Source organism: Diorhabda carinulata, chromosome X (genome assembly GCF_026250575.1).
Source record: "Diorhabda carinulata isolate Delta chromosome X, icDioCari1.1, whole genome shotgun sequence".
Classification (NCBI taxonomy): Eukaryota; Metazoa; Arthropoda; class Insecta; order Coleoptera; family Chrysomelidae; genus Diorhabda; species Diorhabda carinulata.
In genome coordinates this window covers 57,272,573-57,291,513 of record NC_079472.1, presented here as the reverse complement: position 1 = coordinate 57,291,513, position 18,941 = coordinate 57,272,573, and the positions used below count along the sequence as shown (strand labels likewise).

The 18,941-nt window shown below is 32.0% G+C and overlaps 1 protein-coding gene across 1 annotated transcript in view; it reads right to left on the bottom strand.

The window, feature by feature from the left end:
• The window catches only part of LOC130902755 (roundabout homolog 2-like), a 527,473-nt gene extending 510,024 nt beyond the window's left edge, over positions 1 to 17,449 (bottom strand). Inside the window, exon 1 of the mRNA XM_057815028.1 lies at positions 17,148 to 17,449. Coding sequence (XP_057671011.1) covers positions 17,148 to 17,214 — 67 coding nt within the window. The 5' untranslated portion in view covers positions 17,215 to 17,449. The remainder of the gene's footprint in view (positions 1 to 17,147) is intronic.
• Positions 17,450 to 18,941: the final 1,492 nt, after the last annotated feature.

Below are 18,941 nucleotides of genomic sequence, written 5' to 3'. Positions count from 1 at the left end.
TTCAGCATATATATATTTATATATATATATATATATATATATATATATATATATATATATATATATATATATATTCTTTTTAATTATCGATTGATCTTTTATACTTCATACTCACTTATGATTCGAGTAAGAATTCATGTCAAAATCATGTTGATCTGCGTAATCAACAAAAAATAAGCAAAGTTGATTAATTTAACTGAAGTATCGAGAGAAAATAATTTTCAAAAATAAATTTTTTGGATGTTATTTTCTTCTTTGTCATTCCTGTTTGCTTACGATAACTTTTTAATATTCAAATCAGTTCTCGTTCTATCATTTTCATGTTAACTAAGCAGTTCAATAAAAATTAAAAATAGTATTCAATAATGTCGAAAACATCATTTACTTGAAATTTAATGAAAGCAAAATCGATTATTGTAATCAATATAATTATAAATATCTATAATAAAAGTTTCAAGACGACGGTATTGGAATTTTTGTGAGAAGTTGTATATCCATGGACGAAACTAGTATTTTATTATTTCCGAGATAAAGGAGAGCCGTTTCATGTTTTTCATCTTCTAACAGCGATTCTCTCTTAAGAAGCTATAGATTTGGCGTGTTGTTATTCCACGAACATAGCCTAGCGCGTTGTCTTAATAGTCAAACGATAAAGACAACTATTAAAAGAAATTCTCGAGATATAACTGTATTAGAAGATTCTTGCAATGTGTAATGTGCATTTTGTTTGAATTTCAGTCATTTTTTCTCTAAATTAACCATCGTAACATGTAGAAGTGTTTATTTCTTTTGCTCTTATTTGAATAATTCATAGAAATTATTCTTCGTGTAACGCACTTTGAGATAACAAACGTATTATCACTACTTCTATGTCATTCACCATGAGTTCAGAGCTAAAAAATAAAACGCAAGCGCTTCTAGGTTACTTCGACACTCTCTTATGTTTTCTTGTTTGTTTTTGTGTAAGAGAAACCACACGCCAGACTCCATTGTCCTGAAATTGGTCGAAGGAAGTATCAGCATACATTCAATTAGAAACTGACAGACTACTTTCAACAGGAGCGGTTGTGGAAGCTGAGGAAGTTCCAGGTCAGTTCCTTACTAGTTCCTGAATCAGATGCTGAATAGAGATTAAATCTGAATTTGAAAAACGTAAATACTTTTATTGTTGCAAGGCATTTAAAACTTGAGGATCTTAGACCTTCTAGAAAAAGGTATTTCTATGGGGATGATTGATTTAAAAGACGTTTTTTCCCTGATTCCTGTGTGCAGACCACATTGCAAGTTTTTGAAATTCTGCAAAAATTTGACTATTATCTTGTTGGAAAAATTAAAATTTATTATAAATTATAAAATGTTCATATTGGTATAAGAAAGGTAATGTGAATAGTTGGAGTATTTTTTGGTTTCTATAAAGGTAAAACTTCCACAAAAAAAACCTAAGCCAGATTGGAATTTTTAAGAAGGAAGAGCGTATGAAAATCAATGATTGCGCGAAAGTTGTTGGGTCAATGGTAGATTATTCTCTAGCAGTTGAATACTGCTCTCTACATCGCAGATTATTTGGAAAAGCGGATCCAAGCAATAAAAAAAAAGTAATGGTTATTTTGATACTATCATGTCAGTACGTAATTTCACCATAAGAGACTGCGAGCTCTACCAAATGTAAGTCGGAAGAGAGAAACAATCGGTATGTGAGAACGATCTATTCGGATGCTTCTTCATCTGAATGGGGTTATTTTTGCCATGGTAAAGATGCCTATGGATTGTGGAACCAGGAGGAGAGAAGTTTTTATATAAATAATTTGGAGCTTAAAGCGGCTTTGCTAGCCTTGAAATGTTTTGCAGCTGATCTAGAGATCTAGATATTATACTATTGGTGGACAACACTGCAAACTTGGTCTATATCAATAAAATGGGAGGCGTTCGGTTTTCTGGTCTTTATCAGATAGCATATGAGCTGTGAAATTGGTGCGAGTTCCGTGGATTATGGATCTACGCTACTTATATTCCTTCAGAGGAAAATTGCGAAGCCGATAGATCGATAATTTGGATACTGAGTGGGAATTAGCAGATTACAGTTTAGATTTATTTACGTCGCCCATCAACACCAAGTGCTTAGTCTATTCTCATGAAAAAGAGATCCAGGGACGTTTCCTTTCGATGCAATCACAATCAGTTAATCTGATTGGATGTTTTACGCCTTTCATCCTATTTCTTTTATAACCCGGGTAATAAGAACTAGGATAGGGATGACAAGGCCAAAGGGGTACTGGCGGTACCTCACTGGCCCACTCAGGTCTGGTTCAGAACCTTCCAAAAATTATCCGTAGTAAAGTGGGTTCTGTTTGAAGCAGATCCCAACATATTGGTTTCTCTTTTTAGATCACACCAGCATCCTTCAGGAAAAGAGCTCATTCTGGTTGTGGCCAAGTTATCTGCCAAGCATTATTGGTAATGGGTACAAATAGAGAAGAAATTGTTGATTCAATCGCTTTTTTAACAGAGTTAACATTGAAAGATTATAATGGGACTCTAAAATTCTGATGGCGATGGTATGAACGGAATAAGGAATCTGTTGTGTCGGCGGAACAGGTTTTGAAGTTTGTTTCGGGAAGATTTGTTGATGGTGTTGGATATAGTATGTCAATTTTGCGAAAGCGGCACTGTCGTCAATAACAATGGAGGATATTACAAATAATCAACTGATACGTTGATTCATCAAAGGATCTTCAAAGATAAGACCTACCTTACCCAAGTACGAGTCCACGTGGAATATGGATCCAGTTTTAGATAAATTGGCAACGTGAATCCCGTTAGAGGAGGAGGAGGAAGCATTAAGTCATTATTTGTTCCATTCATCCAGCAGTTAGAACTGAAACAATCCGTCTTTGGATCAGATCAACGTTGGTCACTATAGGAGTGGATAAGAGATTCAGTACGCATGCCTCGACATTGAAAGCATGTGCAAGAGATGTAAGCATTGCGGAAATTAAAATACTTGAGATATTTTGCCGATTTTTATTGAAAGTAATTTATCCACAGAGTCTCTATTATCTCCCAGTAGTGAGTTATATTTCTATTTCATAATATTGAGTTGATTTTTATTGTTTTCGTCAAATATTTCTTTGATAATAGTTATAATGAATTCGTTTTTTTCATTTTTCTTCGTATTACTTGAATAAATATATACTTATTTTCAGAGAATTCTTGCTCTAAACAGTAACCTTTGTAATATCTAGAAGTGCAAGACACTAAGAATAATTGGAAAATCTTACGAGCCGGTCGAACACCGAACATGGTGAGTGTCAGTAGTCACGAGATTATCCTCTTCGATGCAGGTTGAGTTGCTTTTGCAGCGAAAACAGATTCTCACTTCGTATTTGAGTTATTCTATTATCAATTAATACTAGATTCATTTACTATTATTCTTAGATTGAAATATAACCCACAATAATCATAAATAATAATATATACTGTTGAACGTAGTAGTTGAGAAACGTTGTTTTAAGGAAAAGAAGGTATGAATAGTTAATTCAATAAGAAATTCTTACTAGGAACTGCCATTCGTATAACAACGATGAGAAGCTATGAAACTGGAAAGTCGACGCTGCTTGAATTATCAAATTGGGGTAATAATTTTAAAAGTTGTTAGTTGAATGGAAGGTTGATGAATATTCAGATCTGAATGTTTTCCTGCGTTTGTGCGTTCACGATTTATAATTTAATCTTCCATGAGTACCACAATCAACTTTGAACTAGACCGCAGTTTGTTATCTTGAATTTGGGTGAAATAAATTTGGGGGAATCGTTTTGTATAGTGAAACTAAGATGAAATAAAATTGGACAAAAACGTTTTATAGATAGATAGATTTGTTAAATAAACTTAATATATATTTTAAAATTGCTAAAATAGTTGGGTAAAAGAATTCAAAACCTTTGAATTTGCAGTTGGCAGCATTGTTTATTCGGTTACAGTAGCCTCTCATATTAATTGAAACACAGTTTGTGAAGAGTTAGTGCATCTGATGATTCTACTTTTTTACATTGAATATTTGATATTCAATTTTGAAACCTTCAAGTCCGAAATAAGTGAATACAATTTTTAATTTAAAAAATGTTATTTTTCATTTTGTTGGGAGTTTCATTTTTTCATCCAAGTTTCTATATACTTTCACCTTCCAATTCAAATAATTTTCGAGTTCAAATAAATATTTCTATCGGTATAACAGACGTTTCTTTGACGATCCCTATTTGGGGATTACGGAAGGTATAGGTACAAATATTATTATTGATTTAATTTATCAATTTTTTCATTCTTATTTTTTTCCTTTTTTTAGATGATGGACTTGATAATGATTCTAATTTTTTTACGCAACTCGATGACGAAGACTGTAATGTTATTGAAATTATTGAGCTACCTCCAGACAAAGTCGATGTCGTTTTCGATGAAGAAAATGAAGACACAATACTTCAGATGTTCCTGGAACTCTTGAGATTCAGTCCAATCTCTTGGAAGAAGAGATGAACAAAGCAGGTCCTTCAAGACCTCAAACTCCTCAAACCAGTTGCAAGAAAGTTGCAACTTGTATCAATTTGGGAGAAAACCAAACGTGATTTCACTAAAGTCTTGGGAGATGATCAAGAGATATCAAAGAGGCAGGAAAAACATGATTAGAAAGGAATGTCTGAGGTTAAAATATTTGAGACATTACTGTATATGTTAAGCAAAGTGTCCCGTATCCTACCCAAAATAATCGCCACTCATTCATATTGTCAGTGGACTGTCTTCGAAAGTTCATTGAATTTTTCATACTGATAGGATACAATTCTATCCTACAGGAGCAATTGTATTGGTGCGAGGATAAAGACATAAATTTACCTTGTTTAAACAGGTATTTAGAAATAAAGAGAAATCTACACCTGAATGATAATTCGAAAATAGAAAGCAACCAAAAAAGTTTCAAAATTCCTCCTTTGTTAGAAAAAATGAACAATCAGTTCTTACAGATTGGTTTTTGCGCCAAAAATATAACCATTGAAAAATTTATGATCAGATACTAAAGGCATCACTTTTTGTGCTGTGCTGAAACCGGATTTTCACTAATGAAAACTTTAGGAGAAAAGAAAATCAGAACTACAATAACGATTCGTTACAACAGAATCAAAAACTGCCCATTCAAAAAGGATGCAGAAATGAAAAAAGAAATTCGAGTTACATTTAATTATAGATTTGATAAAAACAATGATATATTTGCAGTAACTTGGAAAGACAATAATATAGTCGAAGTATTATCAAATCATCAAGGACTTGATCCAATCGCGCGGTGTGGATAAACTAGATAGGCTGATAAACAAATATAGAATAGAAATTCGAGATAAGAAATTGTATATTTCTCTTATAACAAATTTGATAGACATTATTGCTGTAAACGCCCATGTACTTTATGAAATGCTTTGACTTCAAGATGGCCAAAGCAAGAACCTATTTGCCAACGTCTTCAGTTTCTGATCCTAAGAGGTTAGGCAGACCAAGCGTTCATAAAATAACCAGTAAACGTGAGCCAGAATATATCCGCGATGGACATTTTATTGAAAGAACTGAAGGGGGCAAGCAAAGACAATGTATGTAAAAAAAATGCAAGAAAATAGTGCCAAAAGTGTAATGTTCGAATACATGTGGATTGTATGCAAAAATAATGGCATAAATGATTATTTATATTTCAATAGTTTTGCTTTTTTATTCTTTGATTTTATAACATTATAAACGATTTGTTTAACCTTTGTATTACCTTTTTTTGTAATAAATTTGTTTTCATCAATACTCTTATTATTCCATTCCTGTACCTGCCATGGTCCCCAAATGGGACTTTTTTGAAAATCAGTTTTTATTTTAAAAACCTATAATAAAAGCATTGCAATGTTGAGAAAGAAATGAGATATTAAAAAAAATGTTTTCAATCGATGGATTCAATTGAAACTTTTGTAAAGTTTTAAAAAGGTACTAAAATTTTTTCAAATTTTCAAATTGACATTTTATGTTATGAAAACCTCATTTTATCTGATGAATTCTCTCACAGAGCCCTATTTTCAACGTCAAATTCAAATTTTGGATGATTGAGATAGACTTTCGGGTGTCTCAAATTTTTTGCGAGTTATTAACGGAAAATAAAATACCATTTTTTTTCATTTGATTTTGTTGAAAACAATTTTTGACCTGCACCAAAAATCCTTCAAAAACATTTTTCTCGAGGCGATTCCAAATTGAATGAGCTATCGCTCATATTTTTAGGACCTTTATCTCTATTTTTCACGCTTTTGAACGTGTTGACTAGACTAGATAAGGAATTATCTAATCCACTTCGAAGAATCTTATTACAAATTTATTTAAAAAATCACTACATTAAATGGTTACATTTAATAAGTTCACGCCCTAGTGAAGCCTCATTTAAACCTGTCTTTTCAGATCAACTTTGGTCGATTTGAAATTGACATAGAAATTTTTGTTATTCAAATTTTTGGGTGCAACGCCGGTTAGGTAATGGTGATCCAATTTAAAACGTATCTAGCGAAACAAGTACGTTCGTATTATTTTATTCACGGGTTTTTGAACTTTCCACATCGATATCGAGTTAATGACTTTTAAAATGATACGCGCATGTTTGTAAATACATTTCAATAAAAACATAAATTTTACAAAGCAAATCGAATATAGTATGACGGTTGAAACCAATTAGTTTGTGTAACAATGGAAAAAATTCTAAAATTATTCATAAGTTCGCTAATAAAAATGATTTCGCTTGCCCAAAGGTCCCAAAAGTATGAAAACGTTTACGTATGAAATATTTTTTGAATACAAACGAACTAAACGGACAACAAAATGTTTTATTAATTTTGAACATTGAACGAGGATTAAGTAGAAACACATCTGTTTAGTTGAATTCCACAATTGTAGAGAATGACTCATATAATAGAGCGAATTTGTAGACCAATCATTTTTGAACTAAACAAATTTATTTTTAGGCGGTAAAGGATTCAATGCCGAATGAAACGTTGCCAGCATTGAACTTAAAGGTTTTTGCTACAATAGATAATAGACGAGATCAAAAATGAAGTTGTAAAATAAAGTTACGCTATTGGCAACAATGCCATTCAGTCATCAATTAATTTTTGTTTCGTACTAAGAACGTGTTGTCATACGAGAGCAATTTGAGTTGTTTACAAATTAAAAAATGGAATTAATTCGTGATTATTTTCGTGCGACGATACTCAACGATTTGCACCATCTCGATCCATCGTGTTTCACTGGTTTTCTAAATTAAATCATGGTACCACTTTTCTACTGGATTAATTTCGCGTAGGTCGTCCAAAATCTGCTGTTGTGCCAGAAAACATCGATACTGTACGTAAATTGATATCGCATGATAGTTTAGTCACCTACCATGAGATTAAGGCATGCTTGGCGTTAGTTCCACTCGCATACAATACATGAACATTTGGCTGTCAAAAAGATTTGTTCCCATTGGATACCGCATAACTTGACAATCGCTCAAAAAAAGCTCGTGTCGATTGGTGCAAAGAAATGTTGAGAAAATCTAATCGCGGTGTTTCAAAAGATGTCTATGAGATCCCTACAGGAAACAAATTATGGATCGTGGATAATTCTGCAACAATTGTTTGCACATGAAGCAAATGGTCGCTTGTTTATTTCTAACAACTTGATATGTCATCATCTCTCCATTAGAGCAGTCATCTCTGAATTGTACACCAACTTTTGTTTGAACAAGTGTTCGATAAAATCAGGGAAACCAATTTAGGAGACGATTCAATATATGAAAATTTAGACACTGTGCAGACTTCATTTACTAAAATTTCGTCGAATTGATGAAATAACTTTCCTTCTTGTTGAGGTGTTTTCGTGTGGGCTTATGAAGCCGACGATAGGGATTAATTCAGCCGCAGAGCTCCTCGCACTTCTGCTAATTCAGTACTACCCAAATGCTCTTTTCTTAAAATAATTAAAATTGTTTATTAGTCCATATCAAGATGTAGCGTATATTTTATTACAAGTATGATCTCAATTGAAAAAATATGAATTTAATGTTAAAAATTCATCCACTGACATAGACCGTGAAACCGGTCCTGTCATCTTATGTTAATAGAATCTAGAGTTTGACGGATGCGCCGGATACAATTCCATTTACATTATGTTTTATTTTATATTTGGTGACAGTTTATTTATATTGTTTTTTATAATGTTCACAATATGTTGTGTCGGTTTGTATAAAGACAATTTCCAAGCATGCATTTTTATTGGGTTGCGACAACTTAGAGATCATAGTATATAAAAACAAGTCTCTAACAGCTGCAGTAGTCAGTAAATAATCAGATGTCGTAGTGAATACATCGAAAAACTAAAACGTGAATGGTGTATTCAAATAAATTAGTATGTTGATAATTAGATAAGTGCTTAGTAATAAATCTTAGAGCATAGTTTAATGGAATATGAATAATTTATTGTATGTGTATATCAGCTATTTAAGATACACTATTTGTATAAACCCACCCCAGTTAGAATTTGCTTAAATAAATAATTATTGTTCAGAAAATCTCTTATCGAAATTCACGTTGCACTTACAGAATTTTTATCAGGTTCTTTAATCATTTTTCTAGCCTTAATTTCATTATAGTTGTTTTTATGATACCTGTAAGTGAATCTGGTATTTTTCTTCTTCTTTTTTTACGAATCAAAGTCGTAAAATACCTCAAGAACCATGTATTAACTTCTAGTAAGCAACACACTGGTATTCTAAGAAATAAGTTCCAAAACATGTGCATTCGCATATGTTTAAACTACCAAACTGATTGCTGTACTGATACGGTTCGCATAGATTCCAAAAATAGTTATTTTACAATAATTGAATTGGTTATTCTCAAAATAATCTACCCACATTTCGTTATAACAAATCAAGATGTTTTTATGATTAATTTCTATGTTATAACTAATAATTTTCTTTACAAGCATTTTAGTTTTATGAATTGAACCAAAAATTACGATGTACTACACAAGCGAGAACGTGTTGATTATAGTATTTTAGATAATTGCAACGATTCCAACAGTCAAGGATGACGAAGCAGCTAAAAGTGTGAGTCATATAATCACAATTTACTAAATAAATACTTAACAAATTGGTTATTTTTAATAACAAAAGTTGTGTGATCCGTGCATGGTACCAGTATGTCAAAAATAAAAATAATGAATTGAAATAAAATTGAATAATTGTTCTGATGGGAAAAGAATCGGAAACCTGAATAGGGTCATTACAAATCTGATCAAGATCAAGCAATTTTTCGAACTAGCTCGGCTTGATTCTATTAAGCCTCACTAAATTGATATTGTTGAGAAACTGCATCGCCTCAACGTTCCGTTGTTGATGGCTACTGGCTAATTTGCTTATTGTCTGGTTTTAACAGTTTCTAATTGAGGTCCCTACTATTACGGCAGTACCAAGATGTATTAACGATGTACCTTAATACTTTATTTTGTAAACGTTGTATGACTTGATTGTAACTTTTCTGGCACAGGCCCAAAGTTGTGTGTCTTATGTCCAGACAGGTTTCAATATCTGTTTGTAGAGAAACAGTGTGTGCATAATTTGAAGTTCCTTCTTGGAATCCAATAAATCTTTTTATATTTTATACCTAACTCTTCGCGTTTTATTTTAACATGTACTCTCTAGCGAAGTGTATTCTCCAAATACTTTCCGTTATTAGTATAAGGAATTTAAGCGCTGTTTATTGCCACTAGGATATTTTGGTTTCATTTGTTCGTAAAGTTAACATGAGCAGATTTTTGGGGAAGCTTAGTATTTAAATAAAATTCGTGTAGAATGAAAATGTGATTAGATTAGATGAACTAGAACATGAAGAACGTAAATATACTTCGCTAAAACTGTACCTCGTGTACTTCCAGCTGATAAACAGTCAGATATCGAAGACTTTACTGAGTATCTGAAAGCTTACATCTTCTGATTTCAAGAAACTTGAATGTAAGTACCATACCCTTTGTCTATGGGTAGCCTCGTTTTCACAGAGGAGGTGCTCGACTATTTTCTTTGGTTATTTTCAAAAACTGACCAGAGCTGTCGGGAGTTTCTCCGATATTCTTGAGAAGGTAATTCACTGGATAGTATGTATACTAATCACACTTCTGAAGTTGCTTTTCGGAATCAGTTGCTAGATTAAGAAAAAAATCTATTCATTTGTTTCAGATCTGAGGTGTTACTTCATGTTCTTGATTTATTCTTTTTTTTCACAATTTTTGGGAGATCTATAAAAGGTTGTGGTCCTACGAACCTAGTAAAAATATGATGGTGATATACCAAGAGTTCAAAGAGGTTGAAAACGGGATATTAACAAAATGACGTTAACAACGGATACAAAATTGAGATGATATGTTTTTAGGAATAATTGAGAATAGAAATAACACATTAAGAGAAAATTAATTGAGACAAAGTAATAGAAAGTGTAACTCATAGGTAAATAAGCATATGCTTGTTTTATCGATAATATGAATGTGATTGATCTAAAATAACTTGAAATATATAGCTATTAAAGAAACGCTTAGAGAAAATAGAGATCAACACAAGAAATGGCGGTAACCCAGACATCCCAAAAAAATATTATATACCCAAAGTCACAGAAACTCTATGAAACGAATAAACGATAATTAATTGATTAAAACATCTGAAAATAATGAACAAAAAACAATATTACATAAAATATAAATTTTTCTAATATTACCCTTCAGTTTTTCGCCATTCAAAAGGTTCGCAGTTATTCCATATAGCCCTTCTATATATGTTTCAGTTCTATTCTTGAATATCCTGCTTGTTAATCAATATTGTCAGTTTTTGTCCCTTGTTATTGATATTTTAGCTAATATATTAGGGTCTTGTCTACCTGACTACAGCTGTTACTTCACAACTCTCTCAATTATCTTCATGGTGTAACCTCTACCCATACCAAATTTTAAACCAGTTGAATAAACAATGAATATCTCACAAAATATTGGAATCTGAATTAATTTTAATATCTAAACAGTGCGATAAAATTTGAAGATTGAAAGAAATCATAATAAATAAGTTGATGAATATTGCAAACAATCATTTTGCACATTCGGTATTATTAATATGTTATTTGATAACAAACATTGTCGTTAATAATTATATGTAAATAGTTTTTTCAGTATCAGGCGTTGAATTTAAATAAAAAGAAAATAATCTTATTCAAATCTCATGTAGAATCACTAGACATTAATTTACTAAAAAAATAGTTCAAAACTATTAATAATATAAGAAACAATATTTTGTATATCGCTCAGACACAAAATGTTCACCCTGAGAAAACTAGTGGGGAGATAAAATAGTGAATAAATATCTCTAAAATTTGAACATTCAAAAGCAATTTTCGAAGGATAGGGCAAAAAGATATAAATATTCAAGTATTTATGCAATACCTAGAGAAAAAATTAAAATAAACGGATATAAATAAGGAAATCGGTTAGGAATATGTCAATTGAACAAAGTTCACTACTGTTTCTATTCTTTAAAATTGTAGGTATTGTTAATACAATAAATATAGCAACTTGAAATCCATAATAATTGGTAATCAAATATATGCAGATCATTTATACTCAACAAGAGTTATAACATTATAATTTGGTGTAAAATCAGAAATTATTTGGATATTTTTCTTAGCGGTCTTGATTACTTTACTAATAATTATTCAATCTGGCAGTAGTAGGTACTGTTACTGCAGCTTAATTAATTCTATAGTCCGGTCAAATTGGACCAAAAAATAAGAGAAGCTACATAAATTCCCATCAAGCTGAAAATCAGTAAAATTGTTAAAATAAAATTGAAAATAAAATTTGAAGGTTCTCCATCATTTCAGTGTATGTAAAAAATTTTATTCAAAGTCAAAGGTCAAAAAAATGTGGTTTTCGCGATTATCAACAAAACGGTAAGTTTTATGATAAAAATACCTCAGACAAAAATTGTAGATCATAAAATTATCTACAAAAAAAGTATCGATACTTTTTTTCCTACGCGCCACCGTTTCTGAGATATAACCATTCAAAGAGTTTAAAAATTATAATGTTACTATCGTATTTAATGGCTATAATGATTGCACAAGAAATCCCAAAGCTGTAGAGCAACATCGTCGTACTTTAGCAACAAGCGTCAATTGTTAATTTATTTGATGAACTTATGACAGTTCCCACCAGTCAACAGAAATTTCTAACAAATACTCACGGTTCATTGGAATGTTGTAAGAAAAGTTTTGGTGAAACCATTAAGTACGACATCATTATATCTCAGAAACAGTGGCTCGTAGGAAAAAAAGTATTGTTACGTTTTTTGTAGATAATTTTATGATCTACAATTTTCGTTTGGGGTATTGTTATGATAAAACTAATTTTTTTCACCTTTGACCTTCAAATTCTATGTTCAATTGTATTTTAAACAATTTTACTGATTTTCAGCTTGACGGGAATTTATGTAACTTCGAATATATAAATTGACCATACTACTATTGTAATAACTCAACATTGATGTTTATCTAATTTGATTACTCTGGGAGCAATCTTATTATTTAGAAAATTTGTCATCAAATTCTTATAGCTTTGCTACTAGAAATTCTAGAGATTATTTGATTACTTTTTGTTTTTGTTAAACTTTTTGACGATTTTTGGGCACATTTAATCATTGGCTTACTTGGGGAAATGAAGAAGAATAGAAAAAAATAAATATAACGGTTTATGGCTATAATCCTTCAATATTACTGTGAAAAGTATCAACGATTTCCGACCGGGATGAGTTTTAAGGTGCCTATTGTTAATTTTTTTTCTTTTATTTACGGTAATAAAAATTTCGAGCTAAATAAACCTGCAAATGTGCGCTCGATGCACCCTCCTATATAATCTGTGCGCTCTAACCATCGTGCACTCGATTCACGTGCGCTCGATGCTTGAATCCAGTTTTAAAGGAGCGCTTATATTATCCATTCGCCAGACAAAGGCTGTAAATTTCACTAATTTTTTATTCTTAATAAACTCGGTAAGAAATCAAAGTATCTCGCCAAAGAACACCACCAAAATAACAACTATTCTAAATAATTTTTTAGATGTAAGTTTAGTTGACGGTTTTTGTATTTAATTACATTGTGTTTCTTTTTATCAATTATTTAAATTCACTTCTTGGCTATCATTTGAGGTAGACGATATAGACGTCCAATATAAAAGGGTTATTTTAAATGTTTCAGTACCTAAGACGACAACATGAAGATGAGTCTATTATTAAATGGATTGAGCAATGTACGTTATTTATAGCATTGGTTAGATTTACGAACTTAGCTTATTACGACTGCCTCTATATTATGGTCGGTTTGATCCTATAGAAATGGTATTGAGTATATTAGAAGGAAAAATACGCAAATATAGTTGTTCAAGTGAGCTAGTAATTGAAAACAAGTAAAACTTGAAAGTACCGGCTGATTTGTCTATCATTCTTTGAATATGAATTATTTTTTTTATGTTTTGATGATTGTAGTTTAGTCCCAGTTAGTCTTCGAGAAGCGACAACGTCCTATTATTTGTACTTTTTGGACCAAGACATTTTTTTGTGAAGTTTGTATACGATTTGTTTTCGTTTTCGCAAATTTAGACTTGTAAGTTTTAAAATTTCCATTTATGCCTGTTCCACATTATAAATTTCTTTAATTCCTTATTTCTTAGACCTTTTAATATGTTTATGTTTCTAAATGTTATTAGTTTCTGATTTAAAATTTTTTTTTCGATAATTTTTGAAAGATTAATAGAAACTTGACGTTTAGTCTTTTAAAATTATCAAAAAAACTAAGATACTGAAGATAAACGTATTCTATTGATCAGTAAACGTGATCGACGATTCGCAGACCCAGAGATAGCAATTCAAATCAATGAATCAAGTGATCTGCCTCTCAGTACTTTTACAGTAAAAAGGAGATTGAGAGAAGCTGCCCTATTTAAAGGTTGGCAGTGAAGAAACTTCATTTAAGATGTCAAAATAAAATTAAGATTTGCAGTGGGCTAAGTAACATAAAAACGCTTGAATATTTAGAGTTTTATAAAGGAATGAGTCAAAGTTTGAGTTTTTTTAGACCAAGAGAAGAGTGTTTTTGCGCAGGTTAAAATGAAAAACGGAGTCCCAGTGTCGACTGTAAAACACGGCGGAGGCTCGGTAATGGTTTTGAACATGTTTTGAGGGAAAGGTGACAGGGGACCTGGTAAAAATTAGAGAAATTTAAAGAAAGAAGGCTATTAAAAATATTAAAGAAAATATAGTACGTTCTAGCCAGAACCTGATCGGCAGAAAAATTATCTTCAATCATGATACGAACCCACGCATTTTTCGAAAAGTATTTGAATGGGAAGGAAGAATGAACTAAAAGTAATAATTTGGCCGTTACATTCATCCGACCTCAACCCGACCTCACCTGAGTTGTTTTGGGACAAATTGGACAGGGAAGTCAGAAAGCAGCTTCCCCATTTCCACTTCGGTGGACATATGTTCTGGAGTATCCTGAAGAACGATTGGAACAAAATAAAAGACGATTATTTGTATGCGGTTACATAGATACATCAAAATTTTGAATATGTAACAATTATAGATTGTGTATAGGGTGGGTGAACACTTTTGACTTTTAGTGTATGAAACATTATGTTGAACAAATAATGAAGAAGTAAAATGAATAATCTTTTTCACAAATCTTGATGATTCCAGTTCTCAAGAGTCTTGCTTTCCACATTAATAGGTTGGTCTGTTTTTATTGTTAATATGTAGTAAAAATCTACGAGGGCCATTTTTTTACTCCGATTTACTCCGATCGCTCCGCGCAGATGCTACGAGAGCAGAAGGAATGGGCATGCGCTTTAGGCGACTGCGAAGCTCTTGCACTAAACACTCCGCCATTGTTGACATTCAGGCGTCAGTCGGCGTTGTGCTACACCCATTTCCCAATCTCTTCGGTGATTATGTCGAAAAGTAAACGTAAGTGTAACAAATGGTAGTAAAATTATTCTTTTATATGAACTTGTTTCTTATTTATAGCCTATTGGAGGTTGAAAAAAACGGCCCTCGTATATAATAAAGTATAGTGTGAAAAAGAAATTATACATATGAAACTAATGCTTAATGAGCGCTTGTCACTTTAATTTAAAGCAATAAAGTGATGTACTTAACGCGTTAAACAAAATGTGAATGCGAACAATTTAAATTCTATATTTCCTCTATTATTAAGGTTGAGCTAGTTGTCCTATGAAAACATCAAATGAGAACAAATCTACATTTTTATAACAAAAAGAGCTATTTATTTATTGTTATCAAGATTTTTATATGATCGGTCATTATCATTTGCCAAAGCTATCTCTGTTTATTATTATCAAATTAATACAACCATTTATTATCAAATGTAACATTATAATGTTTACACATTTCATTTGGATCATTTCAAATTAGTCATTCGTTTATTGTAATACACAACAAATATTCCGATAATAGCTTTCTCATTTTAGATTTAGGTCTAAATAATTCGTTTTTGAAATAGTTTCGAAGTATTCAGATATTACATCATTCAATAAGTCGTATAACTGACACACAGATGGCACTGCCATTATCAAATCCATATGACGTTTATGAAGTACCAACTTCATGACATTTCGATTAGCCAGAAAAAAGCGACAGCCATTTAAGTGAAGCTACTTTTGTTATTTTCAAAGCAATGTGTGTAAATTTATTATTGCTTCTTGATATAACAAAAAATTCTGTATCAGCTTAGAAATGGCTTCAAAAAGTGTTATCCGGACTCTTTTCTATCCAAAAGAACTATTTGTCATTGGTTTGCTGAATTTAAACGTGGTGACACCGATGGTGATGAATATTCTGGTCGTCCAATGGAGGTGGTTTCTTCAGAAAACATGAGTAGTCCACAAACTAGTGAATACGTGAAATAGCTGAGGCTGTAAAGATATCAGAAGGCTGTGTGTTCACAATTATGCATGAACATTTGACCACGAGAAAGCTTTTTTCAAAGTAGGTGCCGCGTTTACTAACCATCGATCAAAAACAACAACGCGTTGATGATTCAGAGCAGTATTTGGCTATGTTTACAAATAATAAATCAGATTTTTTGCGTCGATATGTGACAATGGATGAAACTTCGGAATCAAAACGATTATGATCTGAGTGGACTGCACCCGGTTAACTATGTCCGAAGCGTCCAAAGGAACAACAGTCAGCCGGGAAGGTTATGCCTTTAATATTTTGGGTCATAAAGAGACAGACAATCAATAGCGAATACTATATAGACTTGTTGGATCGTTAGAATGCAAACATTTGAAAAAGTGCCTCAAATGTCGAAAAAAAAAACACAAGACAATGCACTGATTCAATGGCAACGATAGTGAAATTGAACGAATTACACCTCGAATTGCTTTCTGATCCACAGTATAGTCTAGATTTGGCCTCAGTGACTTCTTGCTGTTTGCGAATCTCAAAAAAATGCTCGTCGGTAAGAAGTTCAGCAATTGGTGAAACTGAAGATTATTTCATTTATTATGAGGCTAAAGACAAATCTTACAAGCACGGCATCGATAAGTTAGAGAAGCGTTGGAGTTATTGTATTGATGTTAATTAATAAAATCAATTATTGGCAAAAAAATTGTTTTTGTTATTTATTTTTATTTTATCAGCTATAATTCCTTGAGTATCAATCAAATAATTTTATTATCACGCTCAAGAATAGAAACTAAGTTTTCGTGTCCTGACCGGTGGAAATGTAAAAAGTATTTGGTAGTAAGTTTGAAATGTGGGTGTTTTGGAATACCATGCATCCGATAATATCCACATTAAACTATTGCAGATAGGAATGTATCGAAAAGATAGAGGACTTCTAACGATATGATAGAAACAAAGAATATATGAATGTACAAATAATTAATTTGAAAAGATGTTGCAAAATTGAACTAAATATATATTCTATTACCAAGAATTATTCCAATCCCAGAAATCATTCCATTCATAATAATGAATATATAATTAATTTACCTTTAACAGAAGAATATGCGGTAAACGAAACCAGTAGAATAAAATGTATAAAATCCATATGTGCCATCTCCAATTATATTACCACTAAGCACAACACATTTTCAAAATTCTTTCACTCAAAGAATAAATTCATCCACTTCACACTAAAAAAAATGTCACTTTTAACACATTTACATATAATCCTTATCGATATTCGTGTATTGTATATATTTGAAATCACACCGCTAAAATTCAATGAATCGACGATGTTTTCCCGTACACAAACGCAACGACTCCCTGCATCGAAAAGTTAACATACAACTGAGTGAACTTGAGTCTCTCGAGCCATCTGTCCCACTCGCGCTGCAGCGCAGTTGAATATTCTCTTGTACGGCCGATAGGCCGTAGGATGAAATCTAGTTCAAAAGAAAAATATCAACTGGTTCTGATTTATTTATATTTATCGGGTAACTGGAATTCATTTAAATGTTTTCGAATGAATTTGATTAGTCCACGAGGGTTAACAATCACTACATAAAACATTATTTATTTAGTGCCACCAAAAATCATTAAATTGTTTGTTACAAATAAATGCTTTTTTATCTTTGAAACACTGAATAAAAGTTTTCGCAGGACGATGTGTTCTTTAAACATTCAATACTAGCTGACCCGGCATGCGATGGTTTGCCATATAAATTATATCTAGGAAATATTTTAATATTTGACATCAGAGATGTGTTCTTTAAACATTCAATACTAGCTGACCCAGCATGCGTTGGTTTGCCATATAAATTATATCTGGGAAATATTTTAATAGTTTAATAAAAATTATTAACTGACTATAAGATCCTGACATCAGAATATGTCTTTTTGCAGACGATACGAGTTTTTCTTGAAGCAATCCTAATTTCACGGCACTTCATAGGACCAAATCTAGTGACCTAATCACCCTTAAATCGTGGTACAATTCTAATCTGTCTGAATCTGTAAAATTCTTACGGCTTGTTGTAGACAATTTCTTGAAATTCGAGTTACATATTGCCGCCTTATCTAAAAAATTAAGTTCCTCCTGTTTTGCGCTGGGATCATTTCCCAAATATTCGAAGTTAACAGTTCGACTTAACTTAAGCGAATCCTCAAACTACAATGAAGAGCTGTTAGATATTTACTCGGACTAGACAACAGAGCTCACTGTTCAGGACTTCTTTAAAAGATTAAAAATTCTGAGTCTTATTCATCTTTGAATCTGATTGCCTAATTCGTTCACGTTCAGAATTAGTGAAGGGCTCAATATTTTACGTTGCAAAAAAATGCACAATCACTTGCCAATTGAAATCAAACCGATATAATCTTTTTCTACATTCCGAAATAATTTGAGGGCAAATTTACTGGATAGTGCCTTTTACCATCTAAAGGATAATTCTAATAAAAATATAATAATAATTTCGGGCACGCTGCATACTGGTTTAATTTTACTATTGACTTTATTATAATTATTTTATAATTATTCATATGTTTACAATTAATTATGCGACAACATGCCACCTATAGTTGTCCACTTTGTAATGTAACATCAGGCTCATACTGGAATGCTAGTCGTAGAAATAAATCTGATGTAAATGCTGGAAGAACTTGTTGGTGTTGTTGATCAATTCCTCAACGTCTGTTGACTATGAATCTTCGTGTTTCCCTCCGTTCCAATTGTCTCTGTTGATTTGTCCATCTCGTGCCTCTTGCAATTGTGATTCACGTAACTCGCCTGATCTTCGTGCTCTTATATCTTTTCCCTTTTCCCTTTCTGGTCCCTTTAAATCT